This window comes from Herpailurus yagouaroundi, unplaced genomic scaffold (assembly GCF_014898765.1).
Source record: "Herpailurus yagouaroundi ecotype Mexico unplaced genomic scaffold, PumYag 141, whole genome shotgun sequence".
NCBI lineage: Eukaryota > Metazoa > Chordata > Mammalia > Carnivora > Felidae > Herpailurus > Herpailurus yagouaroundi.
Window position 1 is genome coordinate 44,669,641 of NW_024412396.1, and position 20,870 is coordinate 44,690,510.

Consider the following 20,870-nt stretch of genomic DNA (forward strand, 5'->3'; position numbering starts at 1 on the left):
TCGGAGATGCAGAGGCAAAAGGCAGTTTTGGTTTTTGCCTTCATAGGACTGTCATTGAAGAATTCTTTTATTTATTTTTCAGTTTATTTTTTTGAGAGGGGGTGTCACAGAGAGAATCCCACGCAGGCTCTGTACTGACAGCATGGCACCTAATGCCAGACTTGAACTCCCAAACCATGATATCATGACCTGAGCTAGCATTAAGAGTTGGATACTTAACTGACTGAGCCACCCAGGCACCCCACAAGTCTTTATTTTTTAAACAGGTATCAACTTTTAAGCTGGGGCTAGGCAAGGCTCTCAGGTAGACTCCCTCTGTGTCCTCCCACCAGGCGAGGTTTGTCAGTTCTGATAGTTTCTGCTGGCAGTGCTGGAGAAAGACTCTCATTTCTGGTGTTGCTTTTAATCTTTTTACTCTATCACACTGGCTTTCTGAAATATCCTCTGACCAGAATCCAGTCCCCTGGGGGAGCTAGGCTGTGCAAGGGGAGCATTCCTCCCCTTTGTGGGTGCCATTTCCTAGAGCTCCTGGAATCGTGTCTTCAGTTGGAGCAGCTGTGTAGGTCATTTTTGTTTTATCTGGAAAGTTGAAGAGGGTCAAGGGTGGGGAAGGAGAGTAACTGTTAATAAAAAAGCTTATTCAGTGGAAGACAGCACATCCTAGGGGTTAAGTTGTATTCTATATGTTTTTGTGTGGTTCCCCCCCCCGCCCCCATCTCTTACCGGGCATCCTTCCATTACTTTAATTTTTTTTTTTAAGTTTTGTTTATTTTGAGAGCATGAGCATGGGAAGGGCAGAGAGAGGATTCCAAGCAGGCTCTGCACTATCCACACGCAGCCTGATGGGGGCCTCAAACTCACAAATCTAGAGACCATGACCTGAGCCAAAATCAGGAATCGGACACTTAACTGACTGAGCCACCCAGGTGCTCCCTCCCATGACTTAATTTTGCTTTCCCTTGAACATTCCTAATGGTAATACTACCAATCAATCTAATAAATTATTGACTCTTAAATCACTTCCTCTCCAACTTCTTGGTACAGACAGTGCAGTGGAAGAGTTTACGTTCAGCAGAATGGACTTGCATTCTGCAAGGAAGCGCAGGGAGGAGATAGCTTTAAGAGGTCTTCTAAGTGTGGAGTTTCCGTGGCCCCCTCATTGTATTTGGCCTAGCCCTTTTTCCGCCTGTATGGAGGTGGTGAGGAGTCGTGGTCATAGGAGTCGGGATTCACCTATCTTGTCCCCATTTTTGTAGAAGATACAGGGCTCAGAAGCATGAAAAGTTGTGCATCTCCCCCCTTAGCACAGCCGCATCAGCCCTTACAGTGCACTGGCTCTGAAGAGGGTCTTAAGTGTGTTGTAGCCCTGCAAACTTGGGAACGTGGTTGGTTAGTTTAGAAAATTCCACTTCTCACTGCTTTTGCAAGAGGGTGGAGATTTCATTCAGCCTTCACGGGCAACAGATTTGAGTCACTTTCAGGTGAGCATTAGAGGAGGTTCTTTTCCACAACACTAGTTTTGAACAAACGCAAAGTTCTGAAGTATGCTCAGCTACTTAACTGGTTTCTTTTTGGCTGCTTGATACAGTTATATGCTAATTGTTTGTTTGCTTTTACTACCAGAAGATAATCACCAGGGAAGTTGTCTCCTATGGTCTAAGTCCATCCCCAGGGTGTAGAAAACATCTTGAAGGAGCCCTCAGGTTCATGGGAAATGAAGGATTTGAGTGGTTAAGAATATACTTTATAATATGAATATAATATGTTTAGAATTATAAAATACTGAAAATGTCATTCCAAATAAAGTTTTCTGACTTGAAAAAAAAAAAGACATTAACGATCCACTTAACAGAAGGGACTTAGTGGGTTGCCTGGAGGTTTATTATAGTTTAAAGAGAATGCAGAATGCTCTGAGCATCTTAGAGGAGGTGCTGTTTAGAAAGTAATTCAATAGTGATCAGGTTTTAAAGTATCAAACTATTGTGATAGCTATTTAATAAGCTTATATTTAAGTTTTATTTACTGTGTAACCAGAGTTGGGAGTCTTTTTTTGGATTTTGGCTAATTCGATTGCATTGCTTCAATATGTTTTTCTTCATAAAGGAGTACCAGTGGTACTGTGGTCTGACCTGGTTCTAGGACCGGAGAACCTAGTCCTAGGAAACACTGCATTTTCCAGATTGTGAATAGGGGCATTTCACACAACTAACACCTCATAGCTATTTAATATCCAAGACCATTTCTTCATCCTGAGTCTTCCATGGCCTCCCCTTTGCCTTACTCCCATAAGTGCGAAGTCTGTCCACAGTTGATTCTCCTAGCTAGAAGGCAGAGATGGAGTGGAGTTATAAGAAGAGCCTTGGCTCTTTGAAGTCCCTTTGTACTTCTTGGTGCTATCTGGTTCCTAGTGACTTGATAGGAGTTGAAGCCCCTTGCAAAGGTCCCTGCCAGAGACTCACTTGCTGGAAAGGATCAGGTCGGTTATGGGAGAACCCAAAGGAGAATGATTCAGTACTCACCTTTGGAAGGCTTGATTTTCTCATAGCAACGAAAGATGGAGATGAGAAGAACCCCTTCTCCAAGCTGGAAAATCATGTAGAGGAGAGGGAAGAAGAAAAGTGGCCCAATGACTTGAGGGGGGAACGTCACATTGAGAATGGTAGAACAAAGTTGAACGTTTTGGCATCCAGTTTCCATGCTGACAGTGCGCCTGCACCTGTGTTAGGTTCAAAACAAAGCAACCCTATATGCCCTCAGAAGGGACAGGAGGGTACGACACTGGCCCTTCTCCCTCCCAAATCACCCAAGACCCATTGAATGAACGTGGAAGTCAGTGGTGACTAGTAGTTTTGTGGCCGGGAGTTCTCGTGAGAATTTTTGAGCAGCTTGGGGGTTTCACCATTTGCTTCTGCAGGACTACCAGATTAAAATTTGGAGAATGGCTGGCTGATGAGGGATGAAGGGAAGATGTGAGCCACTATCCTTCATTGGCTTGTATGTTGGGTTTACACACAGGGCAGTTGCAGTGTGAACATACAGAAGATGATCTGAAATGCTTGGGCCCCTTGTCCAGTTCCCTAGTTTATGGTTTGGGTATCTTTGAGTCCAAAACACTTCATGATTAAAAACCAAACTTGGTTCAGCCCCGATATCTTTGGAACATATTCATGGTTTTGCTCTCGTTTTATGGACTAAAGAACAGGCACCTGGGTGGCTCAGTCTGTTAAGCATCTGACTCTTGATTTTGGCTCACGTCATGAACTCTCGGTTCGTGGGATCAAGCCCCGCATGGGCTCTGTGCTCACAGCGAGGAGCCTGCTTGGGATTCTCTCTCCGGCCCCTCCTGTCCCTCTTACTTTCTTAAAACAAACATTAAAAAGGGGAGGGGGGATGGGATGTTTACATCTAATGAATACATATTTAATTCATGGAGTTGTGGTCTGTCTTACCAGAAATTCTGAAAACACGTTTATTAGGGGGAGACTACCGTGATGGCCCTTGATTGTGTGGCCATTTATTACCTGTCACTCTTAAAACAATGTACAGTAAGTCATTGACAGCCTTTTGACTCAACTGTATAACCACATGCTACATGTTCTACAGTAATTTTTTATTAGTGTGTTTTTTTTAAATGGGTAACTTTATAAGTTTTATTTTTAAGGCAGTGGTTTTTTTTGGGGGGGTGGGGGATACTAGAGTGCTACTAATGTTCAGACTCCAGCAGCATTTGTCTAGGGCTGACAAGAGGCAAAGTTCCTGAAATGTGCTACTCTAGACAGGGTCTCTATCCCACACCAGATTGTCAGGCTGACTGTCCCTGAGTTTGAAATTGGATTAGACTCAGCAGAGGTCCACAACCACTAAAGCTCTTAGGAGCACTTAGCAGAGCTGTCACCCAGTGGTGTCCTTGTCAAGACTGAAGCCTAGGCAGAAAGGGCGGAAGAGTGGGGAAGGAGGAATATTAACACTTAACCATGATGGCATGGAACTGCTCCAGTGTTGTTACCTACCAGATTTCAGCAGGAGGTGGAGCCTAGGCTCTGGAGGGAGCACTTTGTCATGAGCTCTTTGGGGTATTAGATGCTCTTGTTCCTAAGCCATTCGATACCTTATCTCCAATATGTCTCCGAGTCTAGGGTTCCTGGTTCAGTGGGTGCATTTGCACATACTGCCAGGAAAATGCCTCTCCTAGGTTTTGGGTCTCCTTTTCCTGAGAGACCAGGACAAGAATGAGGCCGATGGAACACAGAGGTCTAAACCAATACTTACCGTCCATTGAGGCGGAAGAGAGCAGAGAGGATGTAGCCCAGCAGGAAGCCGATGAAAGGCATCAGGGAGGAGGTGGCCAGCAAGTGTGGTGTCATGACAAACATGATACTCTTGCCCACATTGATGACCGAGAGCGCTATGATGGCCACACTTAACAAAAGCATGGTGATGGTCCCTCCCTGTAAATGAAAACAGGAAGAAAAGGCAATTAGGGTGGTGGGGGATGGGGAGGGGCAGAGTGACGAGCATGCGTGGTGGGTATCAGAGGTGGAAACCAAGGGAGTGCAAAAAAACCTTTTATCTCCCATCTATTTGGAATTCCTAATCAGTAGCTAGGAAGCTTCTTGGAGGACAGAGACCTAATAATTAACATTCTTGTTACTGTTGACTTAGAAAAGAGCCAGATGTTTACCAGCAAAATTAATTTATTTGGAAATAGAGGAAGTTCAGTTTGGGACAAGCAAGCCATGGTGAACCATAGGCAAGTCCTGAGTACACGGAACAGGGACTTGCTTTTAGAGAGGAAAAGAAGCCGGGAGGGTCTGCTTCATGCAGTTCTCCTTGGCTGGGCTATTGCTGGGAAGGAGAAATACTTCCTCGTGCTGGGGTATGTAAAGTAAGCTTTCCATTAGGCCAGTGATAGTGTATGAGAGCTTTCCCTTCAAGACTTCCAGGCTCCATTTCATATGAGATTTTCTTTGAACATTTGTCCCCCTCCTTTTTAAGTTTATTTTGAGTGAGCATGTGCATGGGGAAGGCACAGAGCAAGGGGGGGAGAGAATCCAAAGCAGGCTCCTTGCTGACAACGATGGGGGGCTCAAACTCCCGAACCGTGAGATCATAGTCAGAGGCTTAACCGACTGAGCCACCCAGACACCCCACGTTGTTCCCTTTCGGTCAAGATCTTTCTTCAGAAACATCGCTGATGAAGAGTCTGTGTATTCACTAAAGTGGCTTTGTCTCTCACTGCCAGGAAGGGTTTTTCCTGGTTGTCCTGTCCCACGTTGGAAAGTGCTTAGATTGGGAACTGTTGAGGCCACATGAGTACCAAGGAAGGGTGTGAGGGAGAACTCTGAGGCATTTCCCATCTGAGGTCTATATATTGTCAAGATTGAAGGCTTTGGAGAGCATCTTGTCTGAGCTAATACCTCCCTATTGGTGTGCCCCTTCTGTAGAGAGAGGTACAGAGTTGAAAAACTTCAGTCTTGCCGTTTGTCCACAACCTGCCGCTGAGACCGGAGACCGTAGGTAGTTGCTTCTTCATAGGTCACTGCGTTTTTTGTACCACCTGACTTCACTGAAGCCATGTGCTGAATGTCCATTTCGTGGGCAGCCAATCAAATCAGCTTGCCGGTGACCCAGGAGATGACCTGGCTCGCGCTTCCCACAAAGGTGGCCTCCACAGCTTGCTGAAATGACCGAACAAATCAGATCCTCTCGTTAAGGGAGTTTGCGGAACTACAGCGAGGGAAGCCGGAGCAGAGGCAAGTGTTAAAAGAGCCAGCACCCTGGCAGCAGTGTAAGCCATAGGTTGGCAGACGCCGTGAGACGGGTGAGGCAGTTCACCAGCAGCAGCAGGTACGGGAAAAGCATAGGTGGACTGGCTGAGTCACTCGAACAGCGAGTGACTTCCTTATTTAAGGGAGGTGGAAGGCTTGTGGTAAAAGTGGCTTGTCGACCAGGTCATGCTGAGGTTCATCGACCTAACCACACGGACTCAAATAAGCCCTTGCCTAGGTAAGTTAAAGTATTACTTGAATTGCCGTTCCAAATAGAGCATCCAAGAAATTGTATCTTGGCATTATCTACGTGTGACCTCCCACTGGGTAATGTGTTTACGAGCAGATACCTTTTGCCAGAGCCAGTTAGAAATTGGGTGATTTTGATTTGAAAGTCTCTAGGGGGCGCCTGGGTGGCTCAGTTGGTTAACGGTCTGACTTGGCTCAGATCATGGATCTCGCAGTTTGTGGTTTGAGCCCCGCATCGGGCTCTGTGCTGACAGCTTGGAGCCTGGAGCCTACTCCGGATTCTGTGTCTCCCTCTCTGCCCCTCCCCGCTCATGCTCTTTCTCTGTCCATCTCCCTCTCTCAAAAATAAATATTAAAAATATTTTAAATTCTGAGTTAAGAAGGAGATATATTCTTATATTAGTTGTGACTAACTATGGTCCTTGGCTTCTTCACCTATAAGTTGAGGAAGAACAGAGTTGGATTAAATGATTATCAGAGGTCACTTCACATTTTTACATTTTTTTTTTCTTTTTAGTATTCCTGTACCTCCACAAACTATCTTGAATAAAATTAGGTGATAGACACAAACATTTCTGGGTTTTTCTTCCCCTGCTAATGTGGGGAGTGGTCCAGGCAGAGGGAAGGACATGTGAAAAGAGAAAAGAGCTAACACTTGGGGGGGGGTGGGGTGGGTGGTTCGCTTTAGCAAATCAAGAAGAGCCGGGGAGGCTACATAAGGGGATTGAAAGTTTATCCTGCAGAGAGTATGGAACCAGGGAAGTGTTTTAAGCAGTGGAGAGACATGACAGTTTGTTCTTTCCATCTCCATCCTCAGGTTGAACCTGATCGAGGAGCCAGGTTCGAAGGCCGTTTCAGTTGTGAGAGAGGATAGTGGCCCAAGTGACGGTAGTGTTGTCACAGGTGGAGAGGAATAGATGGATCCAAGTGAGTGACAGCAGAATAGCCAATCACCTCTTCAGGTGAATGTGACAGGGAATGGAGAGGACATTGAAAAAGACCATACGGTTTTGTGGCTTAGGCAGCTGGGCACATGGAATGCCATTCTTAGAGATAATAACGGGGAGGAGATGGCTTTAAGACATACTGACCATATATAAGTGTGTGTTTGGTGTGTCTGTGGGAAGTGACTGCAAGAATTTTCTGTGCCACCATCTTGAACCACCTTTCATTTGTTATGACTTCTACAAGCTAAAAACCTTTTTTGCACAGTGAAGGAAACAACAAAACTAAAAGAAGAGATTTGCAAAATGACATAACTGATAAAGGGTTAGTATCCAAAATCTATAAAGAACTTCTCAAACTCCACACCCAAAAACCAAATAATCCAGTGAAGAAATGGGCAGAAGACACAAATAGACATTTTTCCAAAGAAGATACACAGATGGCCAACAGACACATGAAAAGATGTTCATCACTCATCAGGGAAATACAAATCAAAACTACAATAAGATATCACCTTACACCTGTCAGAATGGCTTAAAATTAACTCAGGAAACAATGGATGTTGGCAAAGATGTGGAGAAAGGGAACCCTCTTACACTGTTGTCAGGAATGCAAACTGGTGCAGCCACTCTGGAAAACAGTACAGAGGTTCCTCAAAAAGCTCAAAATAGAGCTACCCTAGGACCCACCAATTGCACTACTAGGTATTTACCCAAAGGATACAAAACTGATTTGAAGGGGCACGTGCACCTGATGTTTATAGCAGCACTATCAACAATAGCCAGATTATAAATTACAAATTTTTAAAAATATAAATAATAGCCAAATTATGGAAAGAGCTCAAATGTCCATCAACTGATGAATGGGTAAAGAAATTGTGATACACACACACACACACACACACACACACACACACACAAATGGAATACTACTCAGCCATAAAAAAGAATGAAATCTTGCCATTTACAATGGTGTGGATGGAACTACAGTGTAATGTGATTAGAAAATAAGTCAGAAAAAAAAAAGATATGATTCCACTCATGTGGAATTTAAGAAAACAGATGAACATAAGGGGAAAAGAGAGAGGCAAACCATAACTATAGAGAACGAGATGAGGGTTGCTAGAGGGGAGGTGGGCAGGGTGTGGGCTAAGTAGGTGATGCATATTAGGGAGGGCACTTGTGATGAGCACCAGGTATTACATGGAACTGATGGATCACTAAATTCTACTCCTGAAGCTAATATCACACTATATGTTAACTAAGTGGAATTTAAGGAACTTGAAACAAAAAAGACATATGAGTTTTAAATGCATGAGACATTCAGGTAGAAAGATTTGGCAGTTAAATGGATCCTGGGGGCACATGGGTAGGTGGCCCAGTTGGTTAAGCATGCAACTCTTGATCTCAGCTCAGGTCTCCAACTCGGTGTTGTGAGTTCAAGCCCCATGTTGCACTCTGCTGGGTGTGAAGCCTGCTTAAATGAAGGACGGATGGATGGATGGGTGGATCCTGCAGTTGGAAAACGTTGAGGGCTAAAGATGGTATTCTGGAAGTCATCAGCTTGTAGATGGTCATTGAGAAGGACCAGATCTATGGTGGAGAGACCCTGGGCTTTGGGAAATTTGGCCAGAAAAGAAAGCTTGGGCGAAGGCAGAGAAGTAACTTTTACCACAGGAACTCATCAGGGAGTACAAAGAGACGTGCCAGAAAGATGAGAGGAAAAGCAGAAGCGCCCAGCTGAGGGAGGAGGCTTCTGAGAGGGAAGCGGTGGTCAACCATGCCAAAAGTTGCTAAAACGTTAAGGATGGATGAGAAATGTCTGTTGGATTTGGTGAAGAAAGAACAGGTGGTCATCGAGACGCTGAATGGATGGGAGACCAAGGAGGAGAGAAGAGGGATTCAAGTAGCTGAGACTAACTTGAGAGCCTGCTAAACCTGTGAGAGCAGACCTGGCGGGAGCGGTGGGGGAAAGGTGTGTGCTGGAGGGATGTTTCCTGAAGTGTAGGTAGGGGAGGAAAGGGAAATGTTGGAACCCTGTAGGGATTGTTTTTTTTTTTTTAAGATTGGAGAGCAGTGAACCTGTGTCAACACCAATTGTGAAAAAACATGCGGAGACTTAAGAAATGAGAGTGAAGTTGGGGGAGGCTTTGGAGGTTGGGGGCCATAATCGATGAAAGGACATCTCTGAGAAGCGAGAGTAGGGGGGATGGATGATGCCATCCAGAGCTGAGGTGGGGTGTTCGAACTCGGAAAGGAGGAGGAATGACTTTTCCGGGTCTTCCAACAGGGTGGGAAGGGGCGCTGTGGCCACTGTATGGGGACTGTGCCAGGACAAAGGCAGAACTACCCTGGACGGTGGTAGTGTGAAAACCGAAAAGTCCTGAGAACCTGACTTGCAGCTTCTTTGTTCCAAGCCCCAAACTGCCGCCAAGCCTTGGGCTTCCAGGCAGCATGTCCTGTAGGTTGGCCCAAGGCATCGACCCAGGGCAGAGACAAAAGCAGGCTCTCGGAGTGTCAGGAGTACCAGGATGAGCTGGGGCTCTGGGGGGTGAGCAGTGAGCTGGAGGGGAGACTGACTGGGACTGAGCTCCAGGGTCACAAAGTTGGTAGAGGGACCAAGGCGACGCTCCAAGAGTGTAATTCTTCCGAGGGCAAGGCAGTGGCATGATGTCCTGAGTGTGACCACAGTGCCCCTCCACCCCCAGCCCTCTGGGGCCCTACCCCTCTCCCTCCCACCCCATACCTGAAATGCTAGGAGCACATACGCCACCTGTTGCCCTGGGCTCTTCTGTGGCTTCTCGTAAAGTCAGCCAAGTTTGCCCTCATTCCCCCCGAGTGTCCTCTATCCAGACTTCTCCCCAGGCTGACCCACATCCTACCCTTTCTAAGCCTGTCCTCTCCAGGAAGCCTTTCTAGACTCCCTGCTCCTCACCCCACCTTCTTACATCCAACCACACCCACCTGCCCGTGTGCTGTATGTGATCTTCCTCGTGTGTTCCTCCACTTTCTGCTAGTACCCGACTCCTTGATGGCAATGAAGCCTCAGAGTGTGTAGCATAAAACTTAGCATCTGGGCGGTGCATCACACAAGCCTTTTGGTTATTAAAATAATGATGGCTGATAATTGTGTTATGAAATGTGTTACAAAGACAATTTTCCTCCTAACTTTTCCAAAGGATTCTCATATACATTACCAGCCCACGAGGTAAGTGTACCAATACTAGACCCTTTGCATTCTCCAACGAGGAAGGAAACGGACACGGAAAAAGCCCAAATGACTCTGTTCAAGCCATACATTGAGATGATGGTGGTGCTCTTGTTCCCTGCACAGGGCCCCAGGTTCTTACCTTCTTGACATAGGGTACATATTGTGGCCGTTTGGCATTGAGGAAGATCCCAGTGGCACAGGGAATGAGAACCAGGATTAGTGATATCACAATGCCTCCATAAGGTACCTTGTCCTTCAGATCCCCGGCATAGATCCCCCTGGAGTAGACATACAGGAGGAGGGGCATCATGCCCAGGGCACAGAAGGTGGAGCAGGTGGTCATCACGATACTGGGTGGGAGAAGCAGGGGAGAGTACAGAGAGACAGCGCCCGTTAATATAGACTATTTGTTGAGTGCCTGCTACGTGCCAGGCACCGTGCTAAGCACTTTACATACATTAATTCCTTTCCTTTTCCCAGTAGGCTTAAGAGATACAGGCTACAGGTTGATAGTCTCATGTTTGTTACTTTCTGCTTTATCTTTATTTATGATAGAGTGTGAGTTCCAAAGCCTGAGTCATAATATATATTCTCAGCTCTAATTTGTATCCTAATTGCACTATTACCATTTCTATTTGGAATCCAGTACATGTTGGTCACAGGACCCTGTACAGGGAGAGGCCTTCCAGAAAGGCCACCCGAAAGAATGAAGCTGCTAGGGAACATTGTTGGATTTGCGGATATTCGTGTGACAATATACGACTCTGGTTTCCATTCTTGCGGGCATGTTAGTCATGAGGGCTTGGCAAGAGCCCAGGAAATCCCCACTAAGTGTGTGTTTCCCCTCCCACAGCCCTAACTATCTGCACTAATTTGTTGTTTCCACAGAGGTGAACTATAGCTTAACTGAACATCAAGCATGGCCTAGGTCAACGGGGCCAGAATGTAGCCATCAAGAACAGCAACAGGTAGAGGTATCATCATTAGGAATAAGATGTCAGAGCAAGGCACGTGGCTGGTTCGGTCAGAAAAGCATATGACTCTAGATCTTGGGGTCATGAATTGGAGCCCCATGTGGGGTGTAGAGATTACTTAAATAAAACTTAAAAAAAAAAAAGACAGCAGAGGTGAGGAGAGACCCTCAAAAAATGCTGAGAACTTAATGGAAAATCCTTCCTCTGTGAACATCTAAAACACCTATGAACACATATTTGAGCTTGTAGGAAAGTTAGGGAAGTTTCCAGGTACCAGAGACAGAACGCAAAGGAGTTGGTGGGTGAAGTCAGGCTGGAGCTGCACCGCATGGAGTGGGGAGGGAGGGGGGTGTTTGTCTGGGAATCTGGAGGCTTAGGTTTTATTGCCCAAGGGAGGGACCAGAACTGAGGTCTTATGCTTATAAAGGAGAGTTGAAACCGAGATATCCATAATAAAAGAACTGTTGGAAAAGAAAAGATCTAATTATCTCACATGTCAAATATAAAATCATAACGGAAAAAATATTTGGAAAAGCATAATGATGCCACACATGTTTTAAAACACATGGGAGCTGACCTTGGATTACACAATAATTCGTAGAAATGAGGGGCACATGGCTGGCTCAGTCGTAAGTGTCCGACTCTTGATTTTGGCTCGGGTCATGATCTCACGGTTTCGTGAATTCGATCACGTCAGACTCTGTGCTGACAGTGCGGAGCCTGCTTGGGATTCTCGGTCTCCCTCTCTCTCTGCCCCTATCACACTCGCGCTGTCCCTGTCCCTTTCAATAAACTTAAAAAAAAATTTTTTTAATGACACCTAAAGCACAAACAACCAAAGAAAAAAATAGATATATTTAACTTCTTCAGAATTAAAAATGTTTGTGTTTCAAAGGACACTATCCAGGAAGATATACCAATGGCAAATAAGCACATGAAAAGATGCTCCACATCATTAGTCATTAGAGAAATATAAATCAAAACATGAGGAGATCACCACACCCAATAGTATGGCTACAATAAAAATGATGGATAATAAGTTTGGTGAGGATGTGAAGAAGCAGGAATCTTCCTGTGTTGTTGATGGGACAGTTACAGAACGACCCACCAATTCTACTAGATACATACTCAAGAGAATCAAAACATACGTTGTTACGTATGTTGACACAAAGACTTGTATACTAATGTTCATAGAAGCATTATTCATAATAGCCAAGAAGTGGAAAACAGTAAAAATGTCAACTGAAGAACGGATAAGCAAAACATGGTGTATCCATACAACTGAATATTATTCAGCCACAAAAAGCAATGTGTTAAGTACCTGCTACGTGTTACCACATGGGTGAACCTTGACAACAGTGTGCTACGTGGAAGAAGGAGAAACATAAAAGACCACATAGTGTGTGATTCCACTTATATAAAATTGATAGACATGAAATAGATTAGTGGTTGCCAGGGGCTCAGGTGAGAGAGGAAAGTGTAGTGACTGCTAACTGGTTTCTTTTGGGGATGATTAAATGTTCTGGAAGTAGATAGTGGTGACAGTTGTACAACCTTGGGAGCATACGGAAAACTATTGGATGATACACTCTAAGAGAGTGAACTTCGCGGTATATGAATTATAGCTCAATAAAAAATAATTAAATCTGGGGAGCAGCTAAAATAATTCTTAGAGGAAAATGTTTAGAGCCTTAAATGTTTATATAGGGAAAGCAGAAGAGTAAAAACAAGCTAAATATCTTACCCAGAAACTTAGAAAAAAACAAAGGAAACTCATGAAAATAGAGGAAAGAAATGATGTACAAAAATTACATACAATGAGAGGGTCAATTAAACCAAGAGTAGTTTCTCTGCCAAGTCCAAGAAAAGACTCCTCTGGCATGCTAATCCAGGAAAAAGGGAGAAGGCACCATTGATTGTATTAGGAATGAAAAAGGGAACATAACTGCAGACACATTAAAGATTTTAGAGAGTTCTAGAAGAAACCGAGGCCAGTTTTGTACTTTCATTTTTCAGTTTAGATTGAATGGACAATTTCCTGGGAAATATAAACTACAAAAACCAATTCAAAATGAAGCTGAAACCTTAGTATTGCTGAAGGATATGAAGGAAGTGAAAACCTACCCTCCAAACCCCACATGATGTATATGGTTTTATAGCAGAGCTCGGCCAGACGTTCAAAGTACAGATGGTCTCACTATTATACAGACAATACAAAAGGGGGAAACCTTTTGTATTGTAAATTGTATGCCCCAATTTATTGTATATGAATAGTGTAATTTTAGAACCAAAGCTGCAAAAGGATATCATGAGGAAGGAAAGTTAGGGGCCGTTCTCGTGAACAAAGGAGAAGTCATAAATACATTATTAGCAGATTAGCAATGCTTTTATAAAATAATACAAAAAATAAGATGGGTTTGTCCCAGCAATGTAAGAGTGGGTTAACATTAGACTAAATCCACTGACCTATATCACTGTATTATCACATTAAAGTAAAAATGGTATCATTTGATAGATACAGAAAATTGTCATTCAACAAAATTCAATGCTCATGCATTACAAAAATTAGCACACTAGCAACAGAATAGAATTCCTTAACCTGAAAAGGGTATCTATCAAAAAGTACAGCAAACAGTAAACTTCATGGTGAAAAATTAGAAAGTTTCCTCTTAGGGCACGCCTGGGTGACTCGGCTGGTTAAGCATCTGACCTTGGCTCAAGTCATGGTCTCCTGATTCATGGGTTCCAGCCCCACATAGGGCTCTTTGCTGTCAGGGTGGAACCAACCTGGGATTCTCTGTCCCCCTCTCCTCGCTGCATTTGCCCTGCTCACACTCTCTTGGTCTCTCAAAACTAAACATTAAAAAAAAGTTTCCTCTGAGAAGAAAGATAAAGCAAATGATATCTATTACCATCACAGTTATTGTAAATCATCCTATATATGTCTTTGCTAGCACAGCAAAACAAGAAATAGAAACTGTATGGGATGGGAAAAAAATAAACCAGACTTTCATTACATGCCAATGATTGGACTGTCAACAGAGGAAATCCAAGTGAATTCCTAACTAGTAAGGAAGAGAATCCATGAGTTTCTAAAAACATTAACAATATGAAGGAGGCACCTGGGTGGCTCAGTCAGTTAAGCATCCGACTCTTGGGCTTCAGCTCAGGTCATGATCTCACTGTTGGTGAGTTCAAGCCCCATGTCGGGATCTGCAGAGGCTGCTTAGGATTCTCTCTCTCTCTTTCTCTGCCCCTCCCCTGCTCATTCTCTGTCTCTTTCTCAAAATAAATAAATAACATTGAGAAAAAAAAAGAAACAAATATAAAATGTTTAGAAATCTAAAAGAGATATGCAAGATTTTTAAAGAAGAAATTATAAAACTCCATAGAAAGGTATAAAATAAAGTCCAAATAAAAAGAAAAGCTCTATCATTTTCATGGAAGACCCAATATTATAAAGATGGCCTCTAAATTTATCTATGAATTTAATCAACAGTCCAGAAATATTTTTGTAGACTTGAGAACTAATCCCTAAATTCTTTTTTTTTTTTTTCAGCGTTTATTTATTTTGGGGACAGAGAGAGACAGAGCATGAACGGGGAAGGGGCAGAGAGAGAGGGAGACACAGAATGGGAAGCAGGCTCCAGGCTCTGAGCCATCAGCCCAGAGCCCGACGCGGGGCTCGAACTCATGGACCGCGAGATCGTGACCTGGCTGAAGTCGGACGCTTAACCGACTGCGCCACCCAGGCGCCCCGACTAATCCCCAAATTCAAGTGAAGAGTTAAGGGCCAACAATAGCTAACATTTTCAGGAAGAACACGGTGTGGGGATTTGCCTTTCAAATATTGAGACTTATAAAGTCATTGTAATTAAGAAAATTTGGTGCTCGTGCAAAGAGCCACATAGACCAATAGAGGGGACATCCCAGACACAAACCCATGCACATTTGTGAATGTTACCTATGTGAGAGATGGCAGTACAACTTACTGGAGAAAAATTCACTCAGTGGTACTGGGAATTTTCTCTATTCATATGGAAAAGATAAAATTAGATCACACCATCCGTAAAAATAACCGCTAGGTTGATTGCAAATCTCCATGTGAAAAGCATAACTTTGAAACTTGTCAAAGAAAATGTAGGGGAATATCTTCATGACCTTGAGTGTAGTAAAGGATTTCCTAAAGGACCCCCCACCAAACACAAACTAAGAAAAAATATTGGCAAATTCAACTAAATTAAAATAAGCACTCTGTGTTATGAGACATCATTATCAAAATATAAAGGCCAGCCCCAAACTGTGAGTAGACCACTGCAACGCGTGAAAACAACAAATAACTACAAATCAAAGAGAAAAACACAACAGTTCATTAGAAAAATAGGCAAAGACTTATTTCTGGAAGACCAATGGTGAACCAGTCTTCCGCCAAATGGTCAATAAACCTATGACAATGTGCTAAGCCTCTCTTGAGATCACATTTAACTCTTTGTGACCCATTTCACTCTTACCAGGTGGCGAAAACTATCAGAGTCTGACAACTCCGAGTACAGCGAAAACAAGGAGGAAGAAGGATCTATCTACACTGCTCGGGAAAGTGTGACCCGGAATGACTACTCTGGAGACTCATTTGTGGATGTGTGAACCCTACGACCTAGAAGTGCTGTTTTTATTATATACACTCTCACGTGGCAGCGCAGGGGCATAGGGTACAAGACTGTTCACAGCAGCAGAACGAGAAATCCCCCGAAACGTCTGCGACTAGAACAGATACATTCAAGCAAAGGACACTGCAGTCCAGAGGCACAAAGTAGCTATTTTATTCATATGCCTATATCTCAAAAAAGTAAGCTGGCAAATGATAGGGGCAGTGTGGTACTGTTTATACAAATTTTAAGAAGGTACAAGCACAACAATGTATCTTGCCTATGGATATATACAAGTACTGCCTGTAGCAATAGTATAAAAGGGTCTGTGCTCCCTCGGGGTGGGTAGGGGGCACGGGATTGGGGAGGGGCGCACAGGGGCTACAGGGCTACTATTGATCTCTTCTGAGGAGAAGAGCCACACACAGCTAGTGTGCTTGTTTTGATGTCCTTGAGCAGAGGAGTCATGCTTACTTTGGCTTGGTGTGTCAGGAGTTCTGGAATTTGCTCTGGGACGCGGTGTGCCTCGGGGTGTGCCTTGGAAACCATGCCCCAAGACCTCTGGGGGACTGCTGTGCAGGTGCCGGGTGCACCTCCTACCTTGCTGGTGTCTATGACTGTCGCGATCCTCAGTTTACCCTGAGAGACAGGGAGGGGAGGTGACTTGACCAGGCTCCATTTCGGAGACTGGAGCTTGTTCCGTAGGAACATCATGGACCTGGTTGTCCCTCGGGGGACAGAGGGCCAGAGGGAAAGGGGCACGTGGAGTTCCTTACTCCTCCTCCCTGCTTAAGTTCTCAGAGCACTGCGCACGCCCTGCTTTTGGACATCTGTACACTTTCCCCCCAAATTCTGGGAAACCTCTGGCAGGTCTCTGGACTTCGGCTCGTCGTCTATAAAATGCAATGGGAGTCTTAACCGCCCCCACTCCAACTCTCAATGGCAAATCCTATCGTTTTGTACTTAAAGAGAGGTCTCGTACTGGCAGCCTTTGAGCTACAGCTGGCTCCTGAACACACGTTTTTTTGGCTTGCACGGTGTTTTAAAATTTTTTAATGAGTTGCCAATATTGAAAAATTTGGAGAGTTCACTTAAAAATGGAGATTCACTTAAAAATGCCTTCTCTTGAATCGGCCACAGTGGCTCCCACAGAACACCCACAGCAGACATGCGGCATCTGCCTTGCTTAGGGGGCCCATCAGCCACTTGGCTCATCTATACACATGCCGGGCCCTGAAAGGATTTAAAAAAAATTCTTTTTTTATAAAAAAAAATTTTATTTTAGAGAGTGTCTGAGCAGGGGGAGGGGCAGAGGGAGAGAGATGAGAGAGAGAGAGAGAGAGAGAGAAACAGAGAATCCCAAGTAGGCTCCATGCTCAACACGGAGCCCCACACAGGGCTCGATCCCACCACCTGATCATGACCTGAGTGGAAATCAAGAGTTGGATACACAACCGGCTGAGCCACCCAGGCACCCCATGAAGGTATTTGAGTAGAAGTGCAGGATCTGGAGTCTCCCAGACCTTGGACAAATGTATTAACCTTTCTTAGGCTCAGTTTCCTCATCTTTATTTATTATTATTATTATTATTTAATGTTTATTCATTTTTGAGAAAGAGAGAGAGAGAGAGAGAGACAGAGCATGAGCGGGGGAGAGGCAGAAAGAGAGGGAGACACAGAATCCGAAGCAGGCTCCAGGCTCGGAGCTGTCAGCACAGAGCCCGATGTGGGGCTTGAACCCGTGAACCGTGAGATCACGACCTGAGCCAAAGTCAGATGCTCAACTGACTGAGCCACCCAGGCACCCCTCAATTTCCTCATCTTTAAAATGGGACTATTTACAGCACCTCCTCACAGGATACTGTATGAGGATTTCATGGAAAGTGCTTGGAGCAGTGCCTGGCTGTTTCTTATTATCAGTATCATTTCAGTATAATACATGTAACATGTTGTCCCAGATGAACTCCAATTGTAATTTAAAGTCTGGCAGCGTGTGAAGGTAGATGATGAGATACATATTGCACCACTGGGCTCTAAGGCATGGTTTAATGTGCGTGGGAGGTTTGTCTGTTTGCAGGAACGATATGGCAGGAGGTGGCCATCCCAACATTGTCTTTGTAGAGTCTCGGTAGAAGTGAGAGTCCCCACGGGCCCAGACAGGGAGGCTGAGCAGGCGAGCATGAAGGCTCACGTTCCTGAGTCACTGAGGCTGGGCTGGGGGGGTCTCGAACCTCAGAAATGCAGGCCTAACTGGAGAGACCTCACTGGCACCCATTGGCTGATGAGGCTGGGACATCTGGTCACTTACACTTAAAAATGTCTCCTTGTTCTTTACATGGTCCTTCCTTGCTCTGCCGTTTCTGCAGGTTCACAGAGCCCTGAGAATACCCCTTCCCTGACCCCTGACTTCCTGCACCCCTTCTGCACTGGAATTAAGATACAGTCTGGATTTCTCAGGACACAGAGGCTGCAATGAGCCGCGTCCACAGGGCAGACCGAAGACTGACGGTTTGCTGTGCAGCAGGAAGGACTCGGATCAGACGGAGGGAAGAATTTCCTCACAGGTAGTTGAACGTGTTCTCAGGGAAGACTGTACGAGCCAAGTCCCCTCTTTGTGCCTCTCTTCCCATCAGCTACCTCCTGAGGGCTGAGTCTCGTGGGTGGAGAGGCCAGAGCTCGGGTGGTGGGTCCCAGGAAGGACAAGCTCACTCTTGTTTTTTTCATTTAAAGAGCGGTGGTCTCACTCTACATCACAGGCGGGGTTTCCTTAGTTGTCTGGTTTGCTTACTGGAGTTGGTAGGGTGCCGGCCAACACAGGCATGGATGGAAGGTCTCCACTGGGGACTGAACGCCAGAGGAGGCAGGCTGGGGACTGAGCCTCACAGAAAGGCAAGAGCTTTCGCTGATGAGTTTCCCTCAGCCAGCGTGGGCTACTGCTGGGGCTGGAGCCCCGGACTGAAATGGCCTCGTTCTGGCAGGTGTTCTAGATCAGATTCCCTCCTGTTTGGAAGGACAGGTGTTCAGCCGGCCCCTGCGGAAATGAGCCTTTGCCGACTTCTGCTCGGAGGCTTTGGGTGAGAGGACACTGCTGGTATTTTCCCTCCCAGTTGGGCTGAGATGTGGCCCAGCATGGCCTGTGCCAGTGTTGGGAAAGTCGAGGATCTGCCTGGTTGTGTGTTTGCACAGATGCGTTCCTGTGCCCGATGGGCCCACAGGGAAAGTTAAAAGAACCCCTCACTGCCTGGATAGTTGGAAGGATCTTTGGAACGTCTTGCCTATTCTGCAGGGATTGGAAGTGCTCTGTGGTTCCAGGGTGGCTTGGACCATCTGCACTCCCTTTCGGACCTCTGGTCTCAAGGCAGACGACTTGCCCATCATGGTAAGTGGGCAGAGTTTCCCAGAGGCCCCTCGGGTTTAAATCACTACTCCTTCAAGACAGTCCTTGTGGCCCACTTGTGAGGGAGTCTTCAGGAGGCCCCTGGACCAGGTGGGCCCCTTTGACTTTGACTAGGCCCCAGATCCTACCTCCAGCCCTGCATAGACTCTGGACGACAATGCCCACCACCCCCTGCCCTAGCATCCACCTGGCCCCCGCTCACGCCCCATCCTGGCTTTAGCCCAGCTTTCCCCCTAGACTCTGACATCTCCAATGCAGCTCCCATGCCCAGCCTGCTCCCTCCTCACCTCCAGTCCTACCTGAGGTTCATGTCCCCCTTCATGGCCAGACTGAAGATGTTGGACAGGGTCCCCCCAGGTGAGCAGCCGCAGACAAGGATGGCCAGCGCCTCAATGTTGTTGAGCTGGAAGACCTTGCCCAGTGAAAAGGCGGTGAGGGGCATGATGCCGTACTGTGCTATCAGGGCGATGGCCAGCCCCTTAGGCTTCCAGAAGTGAGCCTTGATCTTGCTGAACTCCATGGTGCAGCCCAGTGAGAGCATGATGATAAGGAGCAGGAACACCAGGATGACGCTCAGTGCCTTGTCGGTGGGGCGCTTGCCGAAGTTGGGTGGGAGGGTGAAGTTGAGCGTGGCAGTCACATTGTGAGGCTCCATTCTCCTGTGTGGCGGCGGAAGGCCAGGGGCACCCGGCACACCCCTCGTTCGCTGCCGACTCCCTTCCCTGCCCCGTCTTTGCTGGGTGCCTTCTTCCGTCACCTCCCAGGGCAGCAAGCTTCAGGACAAAATGTGGCTCTGGGCAAATAGAAGGATTATGCAACTGGGTGTTCTGTCCTCTGGCTGTGGCCCCAAAGGGGAGAGAACCCAGAGCCTTATCTGCCTGGACTTCCCTGCTTCTTCCAGCTTCTGTACGTCTGCACCCTTCCTGGATGTCACTTACACTCCCCCCCCCCCCTTAACACTTGGCTGCCTCTGGGACAAGAGGGCCATTTCTGTCCTTTACTGCCCACAGAGCATGTGCCACAAGCATTCCGTCTCTGGGGACCCGTCCACGGCCAGCACTGATCCAGGCCAGGCCCTTCTTGTTCTCTGTTCAGTCTCTGATGCCTCGATTCTCATTTGGGGAAGACGCCCTCCCCATGCCCAGCGGGTCCCCTCCGTCTGCCCCCGAACCCATGTAGTGAGACTGTCGGGTGTTGCATTTCCTTCCCGGACATAGGTAGCCTATCTCAAGGCGCTGTGGGACAAGGTAGGGGCAGGTGTGCTGCTGGCTTCCAGAAGGAGATAAGTCCCTGGATCTTCTCCTGGAAGCTGACAGGGGCCTGCGGAAGCCCTTATCTTATTCCCAAACCCGGACAGAACAGGTGCGAGGGGGTAGAGCCTGCTGGGATGGTGAGGGGCTCTCAAGAAGCCTGGGGGGCTTTTTTCCTAAAAGGCAGCTCTCAGGGAATCCTGGCTGAGGAGACTTGTTTGTGCTCCGATGTCCCAGCCAGCAGCCTCAATGGCCTCGTTGCTTGGGCAACTTGCTGAGAAGGAAGCAGGAATGCACAGGCTTTCCGTTTTGATTTCCGGACCGCTCTACTTTTGCTCTGTGCCTGTGTGTCTCAGGCTGGGAGCCAGGCTCTGGGCCCGGATGTAGAAAGAGGCAAGCACCTGAGGCCAACACCTCAGGCCCCTCCTGAG

At 46.3% G+C, this 20,870-nt stretch overlaps 1 protein-coding gene across 2 annotated transcripts; it reads right to left on the reverse strand.

Annotated features, from left to right (window-relative positions):
• Positions 1 to 220: 220 nt before the first annotated feature.
• On the reverse strand, positions 221 to 20,032 carry SLC10A1 (solute carrier family 10 member 1). 2 transcript variants are annotated; one of them, XM_040477534.1, is made up of 5 exons: positions 19,489 to 20,032; positions 10,420 to 10,522; positions 4,270 to 4,448; positions 2,520 to 2,716; positions 221 to 579 (listed from the first exon to the last, which is right to left on the reverse strand). In XM_040477534.1, exons 1-5 carry the CDS (start codon positions 19,842 to 19,844, stop codon positions 473 to 475), a joined length of 942 nt encoding a protein of 313 aa, XP_040333468.1. In that variant the 5' UTR covers positions 19,845 to 20,032; the 3' UTR covers positions 221 to 472. The 2 variants fall into 2 exon arrangements, with proteins under 2 accessions (XP_040333468.1, XP_040333467.1); XM_040477533.1 differs by having other exon boundaries at positions 10,312 to 10,522; positions 19,489 to 20,031.
• Between the last annotated feature and the right edge of the window lie 838 nt (positions 20,033 to 20,870).

What these genes read in the sequence shown, in the direction of transcription:
- SLC10A1 (XM_040477533.1), bottom strand. Translation starts at nt 19,844, where the DNA reads ATGGAGCCTCACAATGTGACTGCCACGCTCAACTTCACCCTCCCACCC. An exon ending in AAGGGGGACATGAACCTCAG is followed by an intron (nt 10,523 to 19,488) that starts GTAGGACTGGAG and finishes TCTCCCACCCAG; the next exon opens with TATCGTGATGACCACCTGCT. An exon ending in GAAAATCAAGCCTTCCAAAG is followed by an intron (nt 580 to 2,519) that starts GTGAGTACTGAA and finishes TCAACTTTCCAG; the next exon opens with ATAAAACAAAAATGACCTAC.